The 23,323-nt window shown below is 51.6% G+C and overlaps 1 protein-coding gene across 1 annotated transcript in view; it reads right to left on the bottom strand.

Moving 5' to 3' along the window:
* Positions 1-1,908: 1,908 nt before the first annotated feature.
* Positions 1,909-23,323, bottom strand: part of WDR44 (WD repeat domain 44) — a 42,681-nt gene continuing 21,266 nt past the window's right edge. The window contains exons 8-20 of the mRNA XM_054169618.1: positions 21,510-21,593; positions 20,528-20,634; positions 17,990-18,141; positions 16,639-16,777; positions 16,478-16,542; positions 16,214-16,327; positions 13,300-13,422; positions 11,565-11,756; positions 11,303-11,404; positions 8,267-8,382; positions 4,337-4,464; positions 3,536-3,667; positions 1,909-2,264 (exon numbers count right to left, since the gene is read on the bottom strand). Of these exons, the coding sequence (XP_054025593.1) occupies positions 2,170-2,264; positions 3,536-3,667; positions 4,337-4,464; positions 8,267-8,382; positions 11,303-11,404; positions 11,565-11,756; positions 13,300-13,422; positions 16,214-16,327; positions 16,478-16,542; positions 16,639-16,777; positions 17,990-18,141; positions 20,528-20,634; positions 21,510-21,593 (1,549 nt within the window). The 3' untranslated portion in view covers positions 1,909-2,169. The remainder of the gene's footprint in view (positions 2,265-3,535; positions 3,668-4,336; positions 4,465-8,266; positions 8,383-11,302; positions 11,405-11,564; positions 11,757-13,299; positions 13,423-16,213; positions 16,328-16,477; positions 16,543-16,638; positions 16,778-17,989; positions 18,142-20,527; positions 20,635-21,509; positions 21,594-23,323) is intronic.

Below are 23,323 nucleotides of genomic sequence, written 5' to 3'. Positions count from 1 at the left end.
CGGCCCCGCTGCCAGCCGCCTGCAGCGGACAAGAGCAATTCTGCTTGATACTCAGCCGCAGTGCTCTATTCCCCATGGCTTTAGAAAGCAAGCTGTAAAAACCAACCAGCCGAAACCCAATCCCCTCCCCCCACACCCAACAACAAACTAAAGACAGACAAATGAAACAAACACAGGAGTGGCAAGATCTGGAGAAGTGTAACGCCAATGTCAATCAGGACACTCAAGATCAATTAGCACAGAACAGCTTGGGTCAGGAGGACTCTCCAAAGGTCACCTAGGTCCAACTGCCCTGTAAACAGCAGGGATGTCCTCTGCCAGATCAGGTTGCTCAGAACATTGTCAAGCCTGACTTTGAATATCTCCAGGGATGGAGCCTCAACCGCTTCCCTGGGCAACCTGTTGAGGGTTCCAGCTCCTTCAAGGTGCAGAACTTGTTCCTCACATCCAGTCTCAATCTGCTCTCACTTCAAACCATTGCCCCAGGTCCTGTCCCTGCAGGGTAACCCCCTAAGGTATGGGAAGGCTGCTCTAAGGTCTCCCTGAAGCCTTCTCTTCTCCAGGCTGAACAGCCACAACTTTTTCAACCTGTCCTCATAGAAGAGGTGTTCCAGCCATCCTTGTGGCCTCTTCTGAACCCTCTCCATCAGCTTCATGTCTCTCTTGTGTTGGGGTCCCCCAGGTGGACACAGCCCTGCAGGTGAGGTCTGAGCAGAGCAGAGGGGCAGGATCCCTCTCTCCAGCTCTGGCCACACTGCTTTGGCTGCAGCCCAGGCTGCCCTTGGCCTTCTGTGCTGCCAGTGCCCATTGCTGGCTCCTGCCCAGCTTCTCCCCCCCAGCACCCCCAAGGCCTTCTCTGCAGGGTTGCTCTCAATCTTCTCATTGCCCCCAGCCTGAACTGCTAGTGAGGATTGTTCCCCCTCCAAATGCAGGACCTTGCACTTGTTGAACTTCACGAGGTTCACCTGGGCCAATCTCTCCAGCTTGACCAGGTCCTTCTGGATGCCCTCCTGTCCCTCTAGTGTCTTGACAGCACCACTCCAAGAAACCACCTAAACAAAAAGCAAAGGTAGGAATTCAAATGGACAAGAAGCAACAATTTCCCAAGTGTGTGACCAAGTTTAATGATCCATCTGTGAAACACTTGACCATCAATAACAATTTCCTGGGCTGTGATGCCCAGGATGTTACTTCATAGGTGTTTTATACCAATATTTACAAAGGCTTTCAAAATTCTGTGGCACTAAACAAAAACCAGGAGAACTTAAAACTTTTAAGCTACAATGCTTAAAAAAATGTAAACAGTTTTATTTTACAGAGTTGTAAAATAGAAGAACTTTCCTAATGCAGCTTAAATTTGCTCTGCAAGGTGAATATGATCCTGGTGCCCATGAAGAAGGAATGAGAGAATCTGTCGTTGGTTTTTTTACACAAGTGTTGTGCTTCAGTGTGCAAAAAAAAACAACAACCAAAGATAAAATTATCTATAAGAAAGGAGTCTAAAGTCCACAACAATTAAAAGACAACAATAACAAAAAAGTTTTCACCTCCTGAAGTTGAGAGAGTTCTAAAAACATTTACAGATGGTTGATGACCTATCAAAAACCTGCAGAACTCAAAACTCCTGAGCAACAGAACAACAGCTACTACGAATTCCAGCTCTCTCAGGTGGAATGTTGAGCAAGGAGTAGGGTAGAACATTCAGCATTTTTCCAGCCATGGCTCCAAACCTTCCCTTGCCCAGCCCCGTTTCTGACAGCCAGTGGCCACAAGCACCACAGCAACCCTCTGACACACAGCCGGATGAGTGCGCGGAACCACAAGGCACACACCCCTGGGAATCCTTTGCAGTGCGGACAGCTGTGCACCATTACCCCAAACCCCCACTTCTTCCCCCCACTTCCCCCTCTTCCTTCCCTCCTTTGTAGGAAGTTCAGAGCCTAACACTTGGCAGGATTATTCTTCCAATTCCTTCCTATTCTACAGGGCCAGGTGTCAACAGGTAGAAGCTGCTCTCCCAAGATCCACCATTTGAGTAGCCTTAAAACAAAGATTCCCAACCAAACCAGCCTGTAGCGTTGTTCCATCACACCCTTGGCTTCTGCCCACATTATTTCTGGAGCTGCAATCCCCCAGTCCTAGAGCTTTCTGCTGGCAGCTTCAGGCCAATTAAAATAGACATTTCTTTTTGTTAATGAAGACTTTGATTGCTCCAGTGAAGTCAGCTGATAAAAGCACTTCTGTGTGATCTGTCTTCAGAGCTCCTTAAGAAGGGAAGAGAAGAAACTCTTAGTTCATGAAATAAAAAAAGTAGTAACAACATAGAATCACAATGTGACTCTGAGCAACCTGCTGGAGTGTGAGGTGTCCCTGCACATGGCAGGGGGCTGGAACTGGATGATCCTTTAGGTCCCTCCCAACCCTGACAGTTCTGTGATTCTATATTAGCTCACGCTGGAAGGGACCTCGGAGATCTCTACTCCAACTCCCCTCTCAACTAACCCAGGTTGCCCAAGGCCTCATCCAGCCTGGCCTACCTCCAGGCAGGAAGCATCCATACCCTCCCTGGGCAACCTGTTCCAGAGTCTCACCACCCTCACACTGAAGAACTTCTTCCTCAGCTTCAGTCTAATCCTGCTCTGCCTCAGTTTCAAACCATTCCCCCCTGGCCTGGCTCCAGACACCCTGATGAAAATTTCCTCTGCAGCCTTCCTTGATGATGATGATCAAGCTCTCATTAAGGCACTTCTGCCTCTATTACATCCTTGTTATCAAGCCAACACCTCAACATCATCTACATCTAGAAGGGCAAGAGAGCTGGGGAAGGGTCTGGAGAACAGGGCTGGGGAGCAGCAGCTGAGGGAGCTGGGGGTGTTCAGCCTGGAGAAGAGGAGGCTGAGGAAGACCTCCTTGCTCTCTGCAGCTCTCTGAAAGGAGGTTGCAGTGAGGTGGGGGTTGGGCTCGGCTCCCTGGTATCAGGTGATAGGAGGCCAGGAAATGTCCTGAAACTATGCCAGGGGAGGGTTAGGTTGGAGAGAAGGAAAAATGTCTTTGGTGCCAGAGTGGTCAGGGATTGGCAGAGGCTGCCCAGGGAGGTGGTGGAGTCCCCATCCCTGGAGGTGTTCCAGAACCCTGTGGCCATGGCACTTGGGGCCATGGTGGGGCTGGGTTGATGATCTTGGAGGCCTTTTCCAACCCAAACAATTCTATGATTCTGCATACTCAGGAAAAGGGCTTTGTCATTATATGTTGGTACAGCTATTATGGCCCTACCACCACAAGAGCTCTACCTCCTAACAGCTCAAATGTAAAAGGAATAATCCTCCAGTAGAGAGGACAGCAGCTGTGGCCCTCACTTCCACTCTCTCAGGATTTAAGAATGCAGCAGCTGTGAAAGCATTCAGCTGCTGAGGAAGAAACAGATCCTCCTGATGCCACTGCAAGGCTTTATCATCTCAAGAGCATCCCCCTCCCACTCTGCAAGTATTCATCAGAATCTTTTCCTCCTCAAGCAGAGCTCATCTAAAGCACCTACCAGAGGGTATGGGATCTGCCGCTTCAGAATCTTCTCCCTTGCTTTCAGCTTCTTGCTTTTCAGACGTTTCCAGTGCCACCATCAAGCCAGGGTTGGGAGCAAAGATGGCAGAAGTGACCACTGCATTGTGTGCTGCAGGGAGACAACCCAGCTGTGGCTACCTTCTTCCAAGGGGTGCTTCACTTGGCAAGAGCAGGCATGCATGGTAGGAAACACCCAAGCACCCCAGTGCTGGTGGCACCAATGAAGCTCAGCATTCGAGGAGGAATTAATTTTTAAGCCTTTATAAGGCTTTATGACCTATTAGGGCTTCTATAACCTGTAAGGTTTATTAGGTTTTAGGGATCTCAGAATTTCCTCTAAGTACCCCAGAAGAAATGGCAAGAGCTCCAAAACATCTTTGATAGAAAGATGGCCTTGCAGTTCCCCAAAACTCCATGAGAGGAGGACACGAGAGCTGCATCATTGCCATCATCATCATTATTCATTGCTACACTTCTAAAATGAAGCTGTGCCAATTGAGCTATGCCAGCCAAGCATTCCACTCCTTCAGAATCTCTGGCTGAAGGGGGACCAATTCTTAGCCACCCTGACTCCTGCCATCCCCACCATGCATCCGTCCTGTGGCCAAGTTTCTCTGACACACCCCTCACCCAAAATCCCCCAAGGGTAAAGCATCTTGCTAATAGCATGCTCAAACTAAACAAACAGCACTGCTGAGCAAATAAAAACCAGGAAACCAATAACTCCTGTTGGAAACCACAATCTGTGCTGAAGCTGAGAGCAAAATCTGCTGTTTACCTTTAATGCCTTCCCAGAAGTCATTCCGATCCCTCCTGACGGATGTAAACTTGCTCAGGTCGTGGTATGTGCTCCAAATATAAACATATTTGTCTTCTGAGCCACTTACAATGTAGGTGAAGTCATGGCTAAAGAGGCAAAGAAGGACAAAGGTGACACTTCTTAGCTGCCCAGGTAACCACCCAGCTTGGCTTGCAGCTTTCCAAGAGCACAACTCAAAGGGATCCCTTGTTTTAGTGACTCAGAGACATCCACAGTGCTTCAATGAAAGTGCATGCAGGCTCCTGAAGCCAAACCAGCCCTCCTGAGGAGCACAGAGAAGCTGTCCTCCTGCAGCTGGAGCATGCACAAGGGTTAGTCTGACAGCTCCACTCAACAACAAGAAGATGGCATCCTCTGCAAGTGCACTTTGCAACTCCTTGAGACTGGGAACTGTGAACACCTGAGCCTCTGCAGCAGGAACTGCTCACAATCCAGACACCAAACCCAAAAGCTCCACAGAGGTGGAAGATGAGAGGCATTCAGTGTGACTGTGGCCAGAGAGGCACACAGTGCACACTGACAGAAGCAAACAGTACCTGCAAAGCCAGCTCAGGGTATTGAAGTTACCTGCTTCATCACTATGCCATGCTGCTGAACTCTGGTGCTAACTATGCTACAGCCCTGCAAGTAGAGATAGACTTACAGAATTGTCAGGGCTGGAAGGGACCTCAAGGCTCAGCCAGTCCCAACCCCCTGCCATGGCCAGGGACACCTCACACCACAGCAGGTTGCTCACAGCCACCTCCAGCCTGGCTGCAAACACCTCCAGGCAGGAGGCTTCCACCACCTCCCTGGGCAACCTGTGCCAGGCTCTCACCACCCTCCTGGGCAACAACTTCTTCCTCACAGCCAATCTCAATCTCCCCACTTCTAGTTCTGCTCCATCCCCCCCAGTCCTATCCCTCCCTGACACCCTCCAAAGTCCCTCCCCAGCTTTCTTGCAGCCCCGTGCAGATCCTGGGAGGCCACCAGAAGGTCTCCTGGGAGCCTTCTCCTCTCCAGCCTGCACAACCCCAACTCTCTCAGGCTGTGCTCACAGCAGAACAGCTCCAGCCCTCTGGCTCCTCCTCCTGGCCCTGCTCTGGACACCTTCCAGCCCCTCCAGATCCTTCCTGGCACAGAGGCTCCAGAGCTGGCCCCAGAGCTGCAGCTGTGGTCTCAGCAGAGTGGAGCAGAGGGGCAGAATCCCCTCCCTGGCCCTTGCTGCCACTCTTAGTGACAACTTCATTTGGGAAATGAATCTTGAGAAGGGGACAAGATGACCTCCAGAGCTCCTTTCCAACCTCAGCCATTCTGTGAAGCACTGGGTTTAAGATGCTTTCAGAGGCCAACAGCTGACCATCAAGACATTATTGCTGAAGCACTGCTGCCCTCCTCTGCTCCAACATCCAGGTTAAACAGACAACCCAGATAACAGAAAACAGGCATTCTTCCCCTGCAGTCTCTGCAAACCTCAGAAGGAACAGGACAAATGCTCCTCTCCCTCTGCTCCTTCTCTTTCACTTGCTTAAACCCCAGAGTTTCCAGGACAGAGCCAGTAAGAAACTCAGAAAAGCATCTTAGGCCAGCACAGAGGAAGGAGGATTCCAGCTCAGATTTGCAGGCTGTTTCCTGACAGAGTGAACACACAGCTTTGGGCAACAGATGGGTAACCAACACATCCATACCACCAGCTGACAAAAGTCAAGGCATGGGGAAAACGTGGAGGCAGCCCCAGCAGTGCTGGCAGAGCTCCTGCATTGCAGCAGCAGTAACAGACTTGCATTGTGCTGGCAGGACAGGAGGATTCACTCCTGCACACAATCTCCCTGCTCACAGGCAGTGTCCTGGCACTGCTGGGACAGAGTCCCAGGCCACCCCACCCATGGGCTGCAGGCCATCAGCAGCTCTGAGTCAGCCAGGACAGTGCCTGGAGTTGGCCACAGTGAGTGCCAGGCCAGCAGCATCACACTCAGTGTGAAGGGGGAAGTTTGCTGAGGAGAGGTGAGCCTCCTGCTTGATTCTGCTGAGCCTCCTCCTGCCCCCAAAGACTCTTTCCCCATTTGTTGTGAACACTGTCCCTTTGCTGGGCTCAATACAGAATCATAGAATGGTCTGGGCCAGAAGGGACCTCCAAAGGTCATCCAGTCTGACCTCCACAAGGTCAGCAGGGACATCCCCAACTAGATCAGGTTGCCCAGGGCCTCATTGAGCCTCACCTTGAATCTCTCCAGGCATGGAGCCTCAACCACCTCCCTGGGCAGCCTGCTGCAGTGTTCCAGCAGCCTCCTGGGGCAGAACTTGTTCCTCACATCCAATCTCAATCTGCTCTGCTCTCATTTCAAACCATTGCCCCTGGGGCTGTCCCTGCAGGCCTTTGGGAGCAGTCCCTCTGCAGCCTTCTTGGAGCCCCTGCAGGTATTGAAATGCAGCTCTAAGGTCTGCCTGGAGCCTTCTCTTCTCCAGGCTGAACACCCCCAGCTCCCTCAGCCTGTCCCCAGAGCAGAGCTGCTCTAACTCCTTGAGCATTCTCATGGCTCTCCTCTGGGCCCTCTCCATCAGCTCCAGGCCCTTCCTGTGCTGAGGGCTCCAGAGCTGCACACAGCACTGCAGGAGAGGTCTCAGCAGAGCAGAGCAAAGAGGCAGAATCACCTCTCTGGGTCTCTGGCAGTGCTGCTTTGGATGCAGCCCAGGCTGGGATTTGCCTTCTGTGCTGCAAGCTCACCCTGCCTGCTCCTGTTCAGCTTCTCCCCCACCTCAAGCCCTTCTCCTCAGGGCTGCTTTCTATCCCCTCCTCCCCCAGCCTGTACTGCCAGTGAGGATTGTTCCAGCCTAGGTGCAGAGCTCTTGTTGAACCTCAGGAGGTTCACCTGGGCACCACCTCTCCAGCCTGCCCAGGTCCCTCTGCATGCCATCCTGTCCCTCTGGTGTATCAACACCACCACACAGCTTGGTGCCATCTGCACCCTGCTGCTGGTGCCTGGATCCCTCCCTCTATAGCACTGAGAGGAATACTGAACAGCACAGGTCCCAGTACAGGCCCCTGGGGGACACCACTGCCACTGCTCTCTAGCTGGACTTGGAGCCACTGAGCACCACCCTCTGGATGTGGCCACCCAGCCAGTTCCTGACCCACTGAACATCCACCCAGCAAATCCACATCTCTCCAAGCTGGCCAGCAGGATGTGGTGGGGACAGTGTCAAAGGCCTTGCAGCAGCCCAGACAGATCACATCTAGAGGTTATCCCTTATCCACTGCCATAGTCATTCTATCATAGAAGGCCACAGGGTTAGTCAAGCAGGACCTGCCCCTAGCAAAGCCATGCTGGCTGTCCTGAATCACCTTCCTGCCCTCAGCATGACATCTAGGAGGGTCATCTCTGTCTGGGAAGATCATGGAACTGAGGCAGTTCACAGGGTACCCCTTTCTACCCTTGTTAACAATGGCTGTGATGTTTCCTTTCTTCCAGTCTCCAGGGACTGCACCTGACTGCCAGGACTTCTCAAATATCATGGAGAGTGGCCTGGCAACTCCATCAGCCAGTTCCTTCAGGACTCTGGGATGTAGTAACTCTCTATACTTTAGACAGACATTAGTATTGGTTTGGCTCTTTCACTGAATCCATTTTTATTTCAACCTGTGAGGCTCTTCTCTCCTTTTCCTGATGCCCCTTCTCTGCAGAGGAGACATCACCAGGTGACAGAACAGCTGCTGGAGTTCAGCCCCCAGATGTGGGCTAAACACAGGCAGCAGAACCTTTACTTCCCTTGGTGCTGTGAGCCAAGTGACAACTGAGTGGCTCATCCTCATGCCAAGGCACACAGATTACCCAAACAAGAAAGAGCCCCTGGGCTACAGCCACAGCACCTCCCAAACCCAACCATGCCACTGGGACCAGGCTATCTTACCTAAAGCTGGCTTTGATTTGGCTGCTGCTGTTGACATAACCTTTGTATTTCATAGATAAAGAGAGATCTCTGAGGTCATACAGCCTGATTCTGGAATCATTGGATGTCACTAGTATCTAAAAAAGAAACAAACAAGAGTTTAGGAGTGGAAGCCAATAGCATGCCCAAGAAGGAGCACCAGAGCCAGTCAGAATTCCAGTTGAGTTTTGAAAGTTATACAGACCAAGGAGAGCCCCAAGGAAGCAGAACAAGGTTTAGAACAGTGACATTTTCCTCTCTTTGTCTTCTGTCAGACAGAACCCAGCTTCAGTGTCTGGAAGATCCTGACTGGTGTGAAGCAGAACAGCTGCTCCTTACTGCACTAAAATGTGGCCTCAGAGCACTCATCAGTCTGCAGAGGGTATTGTGGAGCACAGTGCACAATAATGGAGCTATTCTAGTGAGGGAAATGTCTGTCTCCAATCTCAGGGGCTGGAGAGAGGTGGGGGAGGTCTCTTCTCCCTACTGAGAAATGATAGGATGAGAGGAATTGGCCTCAAGTTGCCCCAGGGGAGATTTAGGTTGGATATTAGAAGAAAATTCTTGCCCGAAAGGTTCTCAAAGCCTGGCCCAGCCTGCCCGGGGAGGTGGCTGAATCCCCATCCCTGGAAGTGCTTTAAAGAGGCAAAGATGTGGTGCTGAGGGCCATGGCTTAGCAGCAGCCTTGGCAGAATTAGAGAATGGTTGGACTGGATGCTCTGAAAGGGCTTTTCCAACCCAAATGATTCTGTGATTGCCTCAGTCAGGAAGCGCTGCCCAGAGGCTGTTAGCTGCCATATGAACAACCTGGGCTCTCCTTGGCTGATGTGAGTTTGCTTCTTCTCCACTCATTCCAGACAGCTGAAACGAATCAGAGCAGAGCAGTCTATGAAAGGGCTGTCAGAAGGCCTAAGAACACTCAGCTGAGCAGCCCTGTCATGGTGCCTTGGAAGTGGAGTAACCTGGAGGTGAGCCTCCAAATGACACTGGGAAGAGCACAGCAGAGTAGCACTCAATTCCTGACCTCTGCTCACCTGATCATTTGAGCAACAAGACTGGGACAGCTCTCAGGACACCTTCACCACCAGATTACAGAACTCCCTCTTTGCTTTCCAGAAAGTTCCTGAAGCCATGCTAGGTATTATCACCTCTCCTACGATGCCAACACAGCATGTGCTGCAAACCCAAAGGCACCACTGATTTCGGAAGCTTCTGCAGGTCTTGGGCATTTCTGTGTACCCTTCTGTGTAAGGGTACAACAGAGGTGGTACCAGCTGGTGATCTGCTCTGATAAAGCCAGCTGTTGGCCCTACAGCATCCATGGAACTTTATGGACAAGTGACAGCTTCAGATTATCAGCTTAACATTCAACAGCATGTTCTTTGCTGGATGAGAATGGGAGCATTTCACAAAACCACGAGAATGGTACAGGTTGGATGGGACCTCCAGAGATCACCCAGTTCAACCCCCCTGCCAGAGCAGGGTCACCCAGGGACACATCCAGGATGGTTTTGAAGATCTGCAGAGGAGATGACTCCACAGCCCTTCTGGGCAGCCTGGCCAGGGCTCCAGCACCCTCACGGTGCCCCTTGTCCTGGCAGTGGGTACCACTGAGCAGAGCCTGGCTCCATTCTGACAGCCACCCTGCAGGTATTTGTAGACACAGATCAGATCCCCTCTCAGCCTCTCATCAGACAGATATTCCAGTCCCTTCAGCATCCTTGTAACTTATATTGGACTCCCTCCTGTAACTCCCTGTGCCTCTTGAACTGGGCAGCCCAGAAGTGGACACAAAACTCCAGCTGTGGTCTAACTAGGGCTGAGTGGAAGGGAAGGAGAACCTCCCTCGACCTGCTGGCCACACTCTTCTTAATGCACCCCAGGATCCCATTGGTCTTCCTGGCCAGCAGGGCCAATTGCTGTCTCATGCACAACTTACTATCAAACCAGGACATTTCACAACATAAGAGTTCAGTTTAGACTGAAGATAAACAGAAGGACTGCTTCTGAAGAACAGAGCACACTTGTGTGGATCACAGCTTCTCAGCTTCCAGCATTTTTTCAGCTCCTTTATGGAAGCTGAAAAAATTGAATATCTAAAGGGATATTAAATTTGAGAGAGGTTCATTGTACCCAAAGAAATGTTCACTGAAAGGCTGGGGAGACTCTGGCACAGGCTGCCCAGGGAGGCTGTGGCTGCCTCCTGCCTGGAGGTGTTGAAGGCCAGGCTGGCTGAGGCCTTGAGCAGCCTGTGCTGGTGGGAGGGGTCCCTGCCCATGGCAGGGGGCTGGAGCTGGATGAGCTTTATTTAAAGTAAAAATATCTATGCCACAGAGCTCACCCAACAGACACCCTGTGACAATATTGTTACATCTCTATTTCAGAGATCCATCACAGAATGGCTCAGGTTGGAAGGGTTCTCTGCAATCATTCACTCCAACCCTCCTGCCATAGGCAGGGACACCTCTCAACTACACTTGGCTGCTCAAGGCCTCATCCAGCCTAGGCCTGAACACCTGGAGGGGGTGTCCACAACGTCCCTGGGCAACCTGTGCCAGAGTCTCCCCAGCCTCACACTGAAGAACTTCTTCCTCAGCTCCACTCTAACCCTGCTCTGCCTCAGCTCCAAACCCTTCCCCCTTGGCCTGGCTCCAGACCCCCTCAGCAAAAGTCTCTCTGCAGCTTCCTGCAGGATCCCTTCAGGTATTGGAAGGCAGCTCTGAGGTCCCCCTTAATGATTTTTAAGATCCTTGATTATTTTTAATGTCCTTAATGATCTTTAAGGTCCCTTCCAACCCAAACCATTCTCTGACCAGTAAGCATTTCTCCACCCTCACATTAATCAGAGCATTATGTCAGAAAATTGCCTGGTTCCCCACTAGTCAGCACTGGATTAATCTAACCCAGCAGAGAGCAGAGCTCATGTTAGACTTCAGTCTAAGTCAGTGACTACAAACAAGACTGAGCACAACCATTAGGCAGAAGTATCAGAGCCAAAGCTACACTTAAAGGCAGTACCTTGTTCTCTCCAGGCAGGGGTTCAATGCCAGTAATTTTCCTTCCAACTCTATTCCTGCCCCTGGTGGAACGTACGTGGATTTGGGTATGGTACTTCAGGTGCTGAAAAGACATTTGAAACATTCTGATTTGAAAGGACCACAGGGAAAAAAATTCCTCTGGCTTCACCTCCTGAGAGATTTGCTTCTTGCTCTTTCCCAAAGCAGAGCTTTTCAGCCTGGCTGAGCCGCAGGCCGAGGCCGGAGCCCGCGGCGGCGCTCACCTCGGTGTCGTAGAAGATGCAGCGCCCGTCGTAGGTGCCGATCACAGCGTACTTCCCGTTCTGGCAGAAGTTGGCTGCTGTGATCAGCTTTGTCTGCCCATCCACCTCGTTCCATAGGGCCACCTTTTTGTCAGGAATATTCCAGAGGCGCAGCTTCCCATCCAGGGAGCCACTCAAGAAGTACCTGTCGTCCTGAGGGGAGACACCGCGTCAGCGCGCCAGGGAGGCCTGGGCTTGAGGCCAGGGCAAAGCTCTTCCCAGCAAGAGAGACTGGCCCTTGGGATGTGCTGCCCAGGGAGGTGGTGGAGTCCCCAGCCCTGGAGGTGTTCAAAAAAGGACTGGCTGTGGCACTTGGAGCCATGGTTTACTTGCAAGGAGGTGTTAGGTAATAGGTTGGACTTGATGAGCTCTGAGGTCTTTTCCAACCTTATTGATTCTGTGAATCATGGTTTGGTCTCACAGCATCCCAGGATGTTAGGGGTTGGAAGGGGCCTCCAAAGATAAAGTTCAAACCCCCTGCCAGAGCAGGAGCAGAGAATCCAGCACAGGTCACACAGGAACACATCCAGACAGGGCTGCAAAGGCTCCAGAGAAGGAGACCCCACAACCTCTCTGGGCAGCCTGCTCCAGGGCTCTGGGAGCCTCCCAGTGCAGAAGTTCCTCCTCCTGTTGAGGTGGAACCTCCTGTGCTGCAGTTTCCATCCAGTGTTCCTTGGCCTATCCCAGGCTGCAGCTGAGCAGAGCCTGGCCCTGTCCCCTCCCTCTTGAACCCCAGCCCTCAGCTATTGATAGCCATTGATCAGATCCCTCTCGGGCTTCTCCTCTCCAGACTGAACAGCCCCAGGGCTCTCAGCCTCTCCTCCCCAGGCAGTGCTGCAGTCCCTTCAGCATCCTTGGAGCCTCCCTTGGACTCTCTCCAGCAGATCCCTGTCCCTCCTGAGCTGGGAAGCCCAGAACTGGATGAAATATTCCAGGTGTGGCCTCACCAGGGCAGAGCAGAGGGGGAGGAGAAGCTCCTTAAAACCTCCCCCCCAACATCTCCTCTCCAGAACCTCCCGAACACAAGGACAGCTCATTTGAACATTTAAGAATGCTGAAAAGACTGAGTTAAAATTACAACACAAGGACCTGGAGCTGCTGGAGAGGCTCCAGAGGAGGCCACAGAGATGAGCAGAGGGCTGCAGAACCTCCCCTGTGGGGCCAGGCTGGGAGAGTTGGGGCTGTGCAGCCTGGAGAAGAGAAGGCTCCAGGCAGACCTCAGAGCAGCCTGCCAGGACCTGAAGGGCTCCAGGAGAGCTGGGGAGGGACTTGTGACAAGGGCTGAGAGTGCCAGGACAAGGGACAATGGCTTTGAGCTGGGAGAGAGGAGATTAAGGTTGGAGATTGAGGAGGAAGTTTTGCACAATGAGAGCAGTGAAACACTGGCACAGGTTGCCCAGGGAGATGGTGGAGGCCCCATTCCTGGAAACATTCATTGTCAAACTTGATGTGGTCCTAAGCAACCTAAGTTGGAGGTGTCCCTGCTGCCTGCAGAGGGGGTGGACAAGATGACCTTTGAGGGTCCTTCCCAACCCAATGCATTTTGTGAGTCTGTGACCAGGGGGATCCAGCAGGGAGGTTTCTGCAGTGCACAAACTCTCTCATGCAATTATATTTCTCCAATTGAAAATGAAGGGGAAGAACTGCTCTAGTTTCCAGCTCTGCCTCTCCAGAAGAAGAGGCTGCTGACACTTACCCGTGGATGGAAGGCTATAGCAGTGACAAAGTCAATGTGCTGGAAACAGCAAAGACATTCTCTTCTTGATATGTGCCATAATCTGACAGTTTTGTCCATGGAAGAAGAAAGCAAGAAGTAATTCTGTGAAACAAAACAATCCCATGGTTATTAACAGACAACAGTAACAGAAAACACAGAAACTGTTTGGTAAAGCCTTAACCATGTTCTTCATTGTCAGGAGATTCAACACTTTAAACCTTCAGCTCAATTCTTTTATTGGACTTCTTGACTGGTGCTTTTCATACCACTGATGCTCAATTACAGAAAGTTTTCTGGAAGAATCTCAGAGAAAATAAATACTTGGAAAGTGTGGCCAGCAGATGGAGAGCCTCTGGTGAAACCTCACCCAGAGTACTGCATCTCGTGTTGAGGCCCCCTGCCCTGGGGGGCCCTCAACGCAAGAAGGAGAGGCACCTGATGGGGAGGGTCCAGAGGAGGGCCAAGAAGATCATCAGGGAGATGGAGAACCTCTGCTATAGGGACAGGCTGAGGGATTTGGGGCTGTCAGCCTGGAGAAGAGAAGGCTCTGGGAAGACCTTAAAGCAGCCTTCCAGTACCCAAAGGGGGTCTACAAGAAGGCTGCAGAGGGACTGTTCCCAAAGGCCTGCAGGGACAGGACCAGGGGCAATGGTTTGAAATGAGGAAAGAGAAGATTTAGATTGGATGTGAGGAGCAAGTTCTTAACAGAGAGGGCGGTTGAGCACTAGATCAGGTTGCCCAAGGAGGTGGTTGAGGCTCCATCCCTGGAGATATTCAAGGTCAGTCTGGACAGGGCTCTGAGCAACCTGATCCAGTGAAGGATGTCCCTGCTGAGTGCTGGGTTGGTCTGGATGAGCTTTGGAGGTCTCTTCCAGCACAACACATTCTGTGATTCTGTGAAAGTAACGGAACTCTTCAAGGAAGAAACAGCACAACAAGCTTTGATCAAGGGGCAACTTTTACTGCACCTGACCTGCTGGACCTAGGTGGGCTGAATTTATCTAGAAAGGGCAAGAGGGCTCTAGCACTGGAGTTGGCAGGGCTCATTGGGAGGGCTTTAAACTAGGGCTGAAGGGGGTGGGTGAGGAAACCAGTCTCTCTGGGGAGGAGAGAGTGGGACACAAATTAGGGTTAACTGAGAAATCAGCAGGCCAGCTGAAGTGCAGGTACACCAATGCACACAGTATGGCTAACAGACAAGAGGAACTGAAGTCTTGGTCCACCAGGAAAACTCTGATGCAGTTACCATCTCAGAAACACGGGGGGACAATCCACATGATGGAGCACTGCACTGGGGGGTTACAGGCTCTGCAGGAGAGACAGGTGAGGGAGAAGAGGTGGAGGGGTGGCTCTGTGCATTAGGAAATCACTAGATGCCACAGAACTTGAGGTTGAGGATGAAAGGGTTGAGAGCCTGTGGGTTACAATCAGAGGGAGGGCTAACAAATCTGACATCCTGGTTGGAGTCTGTTACAGACCACCCAGCCAGGAGGATGAAATATTCTATAAGCCATTGGAGGCTGCCTCAAGATCATCAGATCTTGTCCTTGCAGGTGACTTTAACCTGCCAGATATCTGCTGGGAACTTAATTCAGCAGAGAGGAGGCAGTCCAGAAGATTCCTGGAGTGCATGGAGGACTGCTTCCTGCTGCAGCTGTTAAGTGAGCCTACCAGGGGACAGGCTCTGCTTGACCTGCTGCTCTCCAATAGAGAAGGGCTGGTAGGAGAGGTGATGGTGGGAGGCTGTCTAGGGTTCAGCCACCATGAGCTAGTGGAGTTGTCAATATGCAGGGAGATAGGGAGGAGCACCAACAGAACCTTCACCTTGGGCTGCCAGAGGGCAACTTCAGCCTCTTTAAGAAACTTATTCGGAGAGTCCCCTGGGTAGCAGCCCTCAAGAACACCTTGAGTCCTGTGTCCAGTTCTGGGCCCCTCAGGTCAAGAAAGATGTTGAGATGCTGGAAGGTGTCCAGAGAAGGGCAACAAAGCTGGGGAGGGGTCTGGGGCACAGCCCTGTGAGGAGAGGCTGAGGGAGCTGGGGTTGCTTAGCCTGCAGAAGAGGAGGCTCAGGGGAGACCTCATTGCTCTCTACAACTCCCTGCAGGGAGGTTGTAGCCAGGTGGGGGTTGGTCTCTTCTCCCAGGCAACCAGCACCAGAACAAGAGGACACAGTCTCCAGCTGTGCCAGGGGAGGCTTAGGCTGAAGGTGAGGAGAAAGTTCTTCCCAGACAGAGAGATTGGCCATTGGAATATGCTGCCCAGGGAGGTGGTGGAGTCACTGTCCCTGGAGGTGTTCAAAAGAGGCTTGGATGAGGCACTTGGTGCCATGGCTTAGTTGTCAGGAGGTGTAGGGTGACAGGCTGGACTTGATGATCTTTGAGGTCTTTTCCAACCTTATTGATTCTATGATTCCAAGCTTCAGAGAAGGGGTGAGAGTCTCTCCTGCTTCACATCCTTCAGCCAGAGTGTTCTTTAAATTACAGCTGTGCTTGCAAGTGGAGAGTGAAGTGCAGCAGCTGCATGTGAAACATTTTGCACGGTACTTCTCTGAGGTTTAGATCTGTGGCCACATTCAGCAGCTCTGCATCAGTACACTTTGCATAGAATAGCCAAGGATCATGAAGACAAGAAAAGGGGTAACCTTAAATCAGAAATGATACAGCTCAGTGGCAATTCCTCCTCTCTGCAGAATTTAACTGCAGAGCTGCAATGACTCCCAGGTGGGGGTAATCTGGGTCAGGTTGCCTTTTGGTTTGCCTTGTTTCATTATTTTGTTTTAAGGCAGATTTTCATTTGACAAGTCCAAGAAGTTCATCCACAGAACTGACACTGTGAAAAGCAGAACCCACTGACAGCCCAGGAAAGCTGCCTGGCCTGTAGGAAGGAGCCTTACTTTAGACCAAGAGAGATCAAGCAGGTCTGCTGTGTGCCCTTTGTACTTGCAGAAGGGTCTCTGACGGAAGGGAGCGTTCTTATCATCCGGGTCCTCATCGACTCCGCTGCAGATCTGCCAGGGAAAGACACACAGAGAGAAGACAAATGCTGGCTGGGGAAGCTAACATAAACATCATCACTGCTTACAGAAGAAGGGCCAGGGCCAGTAAGAACTGGTATTAGCAGTGGCCCACTCCTCCCCACCAGCACACGGTGAGCTTACCCCTGCATCGGTGTCAGACTTGGAAGAGTTCAGACTCTCTTGAGACGGGGAGGGAGAGACACGGCCTAGGAAAGAGGCAGAACCACCACAGTCAGCTCTCTGCTCCCAAAGAGCTACAACTCAGGAGCTTTCGAGCTCCAGAGAGATGCAGACCAAGATACCTTCTGTGTTGTACTTCATTCTCATGTTGTTGAAGTAGTCAAAAGCATTCTTTAAGACCCAGATTCTGACCACATTGTCCTGGCCTGCAGAGGCGAGCAAGCGACCGCAGTGAGAAAACTTCATTGTCCAAACAGCGCCCTGGCAAAATGCAGAGAGCAGAGCTGAGGTTACAGAAAGGACCTTCACCCCAAAACCCCTTCCTGCAATGTCAACTGACAAGACTGAGGATGTATACACAACACCACAGCTAAAGTAAATGGTAGATTGAAACAATGAAAAACAATCACAGATTCACAGAAGGGGTTGGGTTGGAAGGGACCTCAGAGCTCATCCAGCTCCAGCCCCCTGCCATGGGCAGGGACCCCTCCCACCAGCACAGGCTGCTCAGGGCCTCATCCTGCCTGGCCTTCAACACCTCCAGGCAGGAGGCAGCCACAGCCTCCCTGGGCAGCCTGTGCCAGAGTCTCCCCAGCCTCACTCTCAACAATTTCTTCCTCATCTCCAGGCTCAGTCTCCCCTCTCCCAGCTCAAAGCCATTGTTCCTCAGCCTGGCACTCCCAGCCCTTGTCACAAGTCCCTCCCCAGCTCTCCTGGAGCCCTTCAGGTCCTGGAAGGTTGCTCTGAGGTCTGCCTGGAGCCTTCTCTTCTCCAGGCTGCACAGCCCCAACTGTCCCAGCCTGTCCTCATAGAGGAAGCTCTCCAGCCCTCTGATCATCTTCTGGACCCTCTCCAGCAGCTCCAAGTCCCTCCTGTGCTGGGGGCACTGGGACTGGAGGCAGTGATGCAGGTGGATTCTCACCATCTCTTCAGTCACTGAACTGATTGCTGTAGGTTATTATCCTTAGCCCAAGGCTTAATGATGGGGAGCTGTTGTCTCAGTTTTTGACTGCAGGAACCAAGAAACCAAATACCTCTCAATACCAAACCTCTTCAAGGAAAGCTCTGTTCCAGCCTTTGAGAACCCTTTCAGGGAAGAAGTCTCTTCCAGTACTCAGTCAAACCTCACCTGGTGCAACCTGAGGCCATTTCCTCTTCCCCTATAACTTGTTACTAGGGAGAAGAGACCAGCACCCACCTGGCTGCAACCTGCTTTCAGGGAATTGGACAGAAGAAGGAGGTCTCTCCCTCAGCCTCCTCTTCTTCCCTGAGTAATTACAGAGTTCTGAGTTTATTTTCAATGAAGATTTGACCAAACCAGCCAAAGTTTCATTTCTGCCCCAAACATTATTCTCCAAGTGAAACTGCTCCTCAGGAAGAATAAAATCTGACAGCAATTTCTGGAGGAGACAAAAAGCTGAATCTGAGGCTGAAGAAATGCAGCAAACCCCACAGCTGCAATTTCAGACCTACCATATGCTCTCCACTGAGATCCTGAACAACTTTGATCTGTTCAAAATCATAAGGTCCCTTGAAGCCATGTGCTGCTTTGAATTTCACTGGTCTTGTGTATGGCATCCCCTCATCATCACTGGAAGAGGGATCATCCTGATCTGTATGGAAGACTAAAACAAACAAAGTTCAGTGGTGTGAATCACAGCTCACATTTCATCTATCACTGAAAACATCTGACAGTACTTGCTGGGAGCAGATCAGTCCTGAGTTAGCAAATTTGCACAGGAAATTTTAAGCTCTTAAAGCAAAGCAAGATTGTTGTTGCAGTAAGGTCTAAAAACATAATCACAGATTTCATTAGGTTGGAAGAGATCCTCAAAGGGCATCTTGTTCAAGCCCCCAGAAGGCAGCAGGAACATCTCCAGCTGGAGAAGGTTGCTCATGGCCACATCAAGTCTGATCCTGAATGGCTCCAGGGATGGAGCCTCAAGCACCTCCCTGGGCAGCCTGTGCCAGTGTCTCCCCAGCCTCCCTGTGCAGAGCTTCCTCCTGATGGCCAACCTACCTCTGCCCTGCTCCACTTTCAAACCATTGTCCCTTGTCCTGTCCCCACAGCCCCTTCTGAACAGTCCCTCCCCAGCTGCCTGCAGCTGCCCTGCAGATATTGAAATGCAGCTCTGAGGTCTCCCTGCAGCCTTCTCTTCTCCAGGCTGAACAGCCCCAACTCTCCCAGCCTGTCCCCATAGGAGAGGTGCTCCAGCCAGCCTTGTGGCCTCCTCTGGACTCTCTCCATCAGGTCCAGGTCCTTCCTGTGTTTAAGCCTCCACAGCTGGACACAGCCCTGCAGGTGAGGTCTCCCCAGAGCAGAGCAGAGGGGCAGGATCCTCTCTCTCCAGCTCTGGCTACACTGCTTTGGCTGCAGCCCAGGCTGCCCTTGGCCTTCTGTGCTGCCAGTGCCCAGTGCTGGCTCCTGCCCAGCTTCTCCCCACCCAGCACCCCCAAGGTCTTCTCTGCAGGGCTGCTCTCAATCTCACCACCCCCAGCCTGGGTTGGTTTCAAGGATTGCTCTGGCCCATGTTCAGGACTTGGCACTTTGCCTTATTGGACCTCATGAGGTTCTCCTCAGCCACCTCTGCAGCCTGTCCAGGTCCCTCTGGATGGCTCCACCCTGTCCTTCAGTCTTATCAACTGCACCACTCAGCTTGGTGTCACCTGCAAACTGCCTGAGAGTACCTCAATATCATCATCCACATCTCTGATGAAGACACTGAACAGCATTGGTTCCAGTAGAGACCCTTCCATCTACACTAAGTTTAGGCTGCAGTGAGTCCAAAGACTGAAGACTCAAACCAAGAGCTGCTGTCCATTGCTGTCCTGCCCTTTCCTTTGCACTGGGTCTAACATTTAGCACATCCTGTCCTAAGTGCTATCACTTTAACGTGTGCTGAAAATCATCACATTGCTTTCTCCTGCCCAAACACCCTGAAGTGCCCTCATGATCTGCACATGAAGAAAGGCAAAAGAGCTGGAGCAAACAGCCACTGGCAACACAAGATGCTGAAGTGCAGAGGTTCTGTGGCAGTATCAGATCTCTGAAACAACACTGATGTAAGAAAAAGGGGAGAACTCAGCTGCAGCTGGGAAATCATCTAACAGGAGTTGAAGCTAAATAATTCTAATGGTGCCACTGGTTCTCAGAAAAGACAATCACAGCATGTTAGGGGTTGGAAGAGACCTTGAAAGATCATTGGCTCCAACCCCCCTGCCAGAGCAGGGTCACCCAGTGCAGGGCACACAAACACATCCAGACAGGGCTTGAAAGTCTACAGAGAAGAAAACTCCACAGCCTCTCTGGGCAGCCTGCTCCAGGGCTCAGCAACCTCACAGGGACAGTTTTCCCTTCTGTTCCCATGCCCCTAGTACCCCTTGTTGCTGTCCTTGGACATCCCAGGGCAGAGCCCTGCACATCTTTATCCCCAGCCATGAGGGCAGCCCTCAGGCTCCTCTGCTCCAAGCTCCCAGACCCAGCTGCCTCAGCTGTGCTCACAGGGAGATGTTGCACTGCCTGCAGCAGCTCTGTGCCTCTGGGCTGGGCTCTCTCAAGCAGTTCCCTGAGCTCCTTCTTGACCTGAGGGGCCAAGAACTGTACACAATATTCCAGCTGTGGCCTCAGCAGAGCAGAGGGGCAGGAGAACCTCTCTGAACCTACTCACCACAGTCCTTCTAATCCACCCCAGGTGCCTGTAGAGAACCCCACTTCTACCTTTGATGGAATAACCTTCCAAAAATGCTCACCTTCTGATACCCAGACAGCTTCCTATCAGGACAAGAAAACTCAGAGCTGGAAAGGTCTCTCAACTGCTGCTTTACAAGAACTGATCCTCATAACCCCCAGTTCTCAAAAGGCCTACACCAAGCTACAAGCATCAACAGCACAGTGGGAGAATGCAGCAGCGTATGGCTGGCTTGGATTTCTGGCAAATGGAAGATAAAGGAGGTATTGCAATAGAAATAAAAGCAACACAAAGCAGCTGAGCTCAGCTGGGTGTCCCTCACCTTCATCCCGGACGCTCTTCACCTTGTTGACGGCGCGCTCGCCGTACTCTTCCGCCAGGTGCTTCGCTCGCTTCACAGACTTCCCAAGGAACTTTTTCAGCTGGGTCCTGAAAAAGCCAGGGAGCTTTTCCAACACTGAACACTGGGGTATTCTCATTTCTTACTACTGTGCATCAATACAACTGCTTTGCAGATCTCTTTAGTGCTTCTTGAAGTCAGCACTTAATTTGCCTGCAGGCATGTATCATCAGAGAATGGTTTGGGTTGGAGCGGACCTCAAAGACCATCCGGTTCCAACCCCCTGCCATGGGCAGGGACACCTGGTTGCTCAGGGAGCACAGGCTGCTCAAGGCCTCAGCCAGCCTGGCCTTCAACATCTCCAGGGAGGGCACATCCACAGCCTCCCTGGGCAACCTGTGCCAGAGTCTCCCCAGCCTCACTGCCAACAATTCCTTCCTCATCTCCAGGCTCAGTCTCCCCTCTCCCAGCTCAAAGCCATTGTTCCTCAGCCTGGCACTCCCAGCCCTTGTCACAAGTCCCTCCCCAGCTCTCCTGGAGCCCTTCAGGTCCTGGCAGGCTGCTCTGAGGTCTGCCTGGAGCCTTCTCTTCTCCAGGCTGAACAGCCTCAACTCTCTCAGCCTGGCCTCATGGCACAAGTTTTCCAGCCCTCCACTCATCTTTGTGGCCTCCTCTGGACCCCCTCCAGCAGCTCCAGATCATCCTTGTGTTGGGGTCCCCAGAGCTGGAGGCAGTGCTGCAGATGGGCTCTGAGGGGAGCAGAGCAGAGGGGCAGAATCCCTCCCTGTGCTGCTGCTCAGCCTGCTTTGGGTGTAGCTCAGTTCAGCTGCAGAGCAATGGCCTCGTGCAAATTCAGGCTTCACTTGTACTTAGAAAGGGAACTTGTTCAGAGGTCAGAAGGGCAGCTCCAGCTCAGGAAAACCAAACCTGCCTGTTCTTTGCAGAGTATGAAACAGCATCTTACGTTTTCTGTTTCAGCCTCCCTCCATCAGTGTCAGTTTGCTGTGCCTGCATTTTGTCTTCGTCGTCAGACTGCGCCGCGTCGTTGCTGGGAAATGCGGAAGGGAGCGGTTAGCACAAGTCACAGCGGAGCTCGACTCACTGCACACCAGGGAAGCAGGAGCTGCACTTTAGGAGCAACCTCTGTTTCTGCATGTAACACACTGGAAAAGCATGGCTATGGCACCAAGCAATGAAAGAGAGATTTCAGTTCTTGGGCACCATGATACTGAAACTGCCCCCAGTGTCTGGGCACCAGATTCGTTACTCTGAATGGCTCAGGGTGGAAGGGAGCTCAGAGATCATCTACTCCACCCCCCTGCCACAGGCAGGCCCAGGTTGCCCAAGGCCTCTTCCAGCTTGCCCTTAAATAACTCCAGGCAGAGGGCATCCACAACCACTCTTGGCAACCTGTTCCAGAGCCTCACCACCCTCACTTCTTCCTCAGAACTTCTTCCTCAGCTCCAGTCTAACCCTGGTCTCCCTCAGCATCAAACCATTCCCCCTTGGCCTGTCTCTAGACACCCTCAGGTAAAGTCTCTCTGCAGCTTTCCTGGAGGATCCCTTCAGGCTGCTCTGCAGTCCCCATGGAGTCTTCTGTTCCCCCACTTTAAGCTCATTGTGAGGCATTGCAAGCTAAAAGAGACCAAATACGTTACAGGAGCAGGAACTGGGAACATGTCACCTTGTCCTCATACCTTGCTTTCCACAGATCAAATTAATTAACAGCATTTCATTCTGAAACAGAATTTTGCTTTCAATGACAAGAGAACAATGCAGAACATGCCCCCATTGTCTGCTGTATCAACCCCCCCCACTGACAAGCCTTCCTGAGCATTAAGGAACTGGTTTTTCCTAGCCACCCTGACAAACAGACTCAGTTTTAAGAGAGCTTTAGACGTTTCTCCGGTTTAAGAGCAGGAAAACCTCAGCTATACTGATGGCAACATGTCTTCAGAGGAGCAGTCTACTGAATCAGACACTGATACAGCTACTGGCTTGTTGAGTAACTTTATAGCATCATAGAATGGTCCAGGCTGGAAAGGACCTCCAAAGGTCATCCAGTGTGACCTCCTCACAGTCAGCAGGGACATCCTCAACTAGACCAGGCTGCCCAGGGCCTCGTTGAGCCTCACCTTGAATATCTGATGTTCCAGCCATCAGAATTCAGCATGAAACAGCTCTCAGAGCTGAGCTATCACATTCATTTCCCACTCAGCTGTTGTGGAGAGAAGTAGCAGAGGGTTCTGTTTGTGGGGAAATGTAGAAATACTCACTTCCAAGTGGTATCTATTGTCTGAGATACTTTCAGAGCAGAGCTCTGGCTTGTAGGGAAGAGACCCAAAGGAGAGTTTGTGTGCTTGAAGGCTTGCCTGTTTTATCTCAGTCACTCCTCTGGGTCTACAAAAAGACACTCTGAGCCTCCACAGCTTTGTCTCACTTGCACACTTGAACTCTCAGAGCTACACAGCTGCTCCTTTCAGGCCAGAGTTGCTTTTGAAGGGGACAGTTTTTAAATGGCTTATCACTTGTGTATGGGGAAGGTGAAGACAGAAGACTCCCTCTCTTCCCTGTAGCTGATGTGTGTGCAAGTCTCTAATGACCTGAGTTCCCATAACACAGAGCTGGCTTTTTATGGCCCTGTCACTACTTCTCCTATTCTGCCTCTCAGCTCTTTCCCAGAGGCGGCTCAGAGTTAAAACTTACTTGACCACAAAGAGAGGGAGGACATGATGACATTCTCCTGCAACAAAGGCAGCTAACTTAATTCCCAGTTAA

Source organism: Dryobates pubescens, chromosome 18 (genome assembly GCF_014839835.1).
Source record: "Dryobates pubescens isolate bDryPub1 chromosome 18, bDryPub1.pri, whole genome shotgun sequence".
NCBI classification, from domain to species: Eukaryota; Metazoa; Chordata; class Aves; order Piciformes; family Picidae; genus Dryobates; species Dryobates pubescens.
The sequence above is the reverse complement of the archived record's forward strand: the minus strand, read 5'-3'. Positions and strand labels throughout refer to the sequence as shown.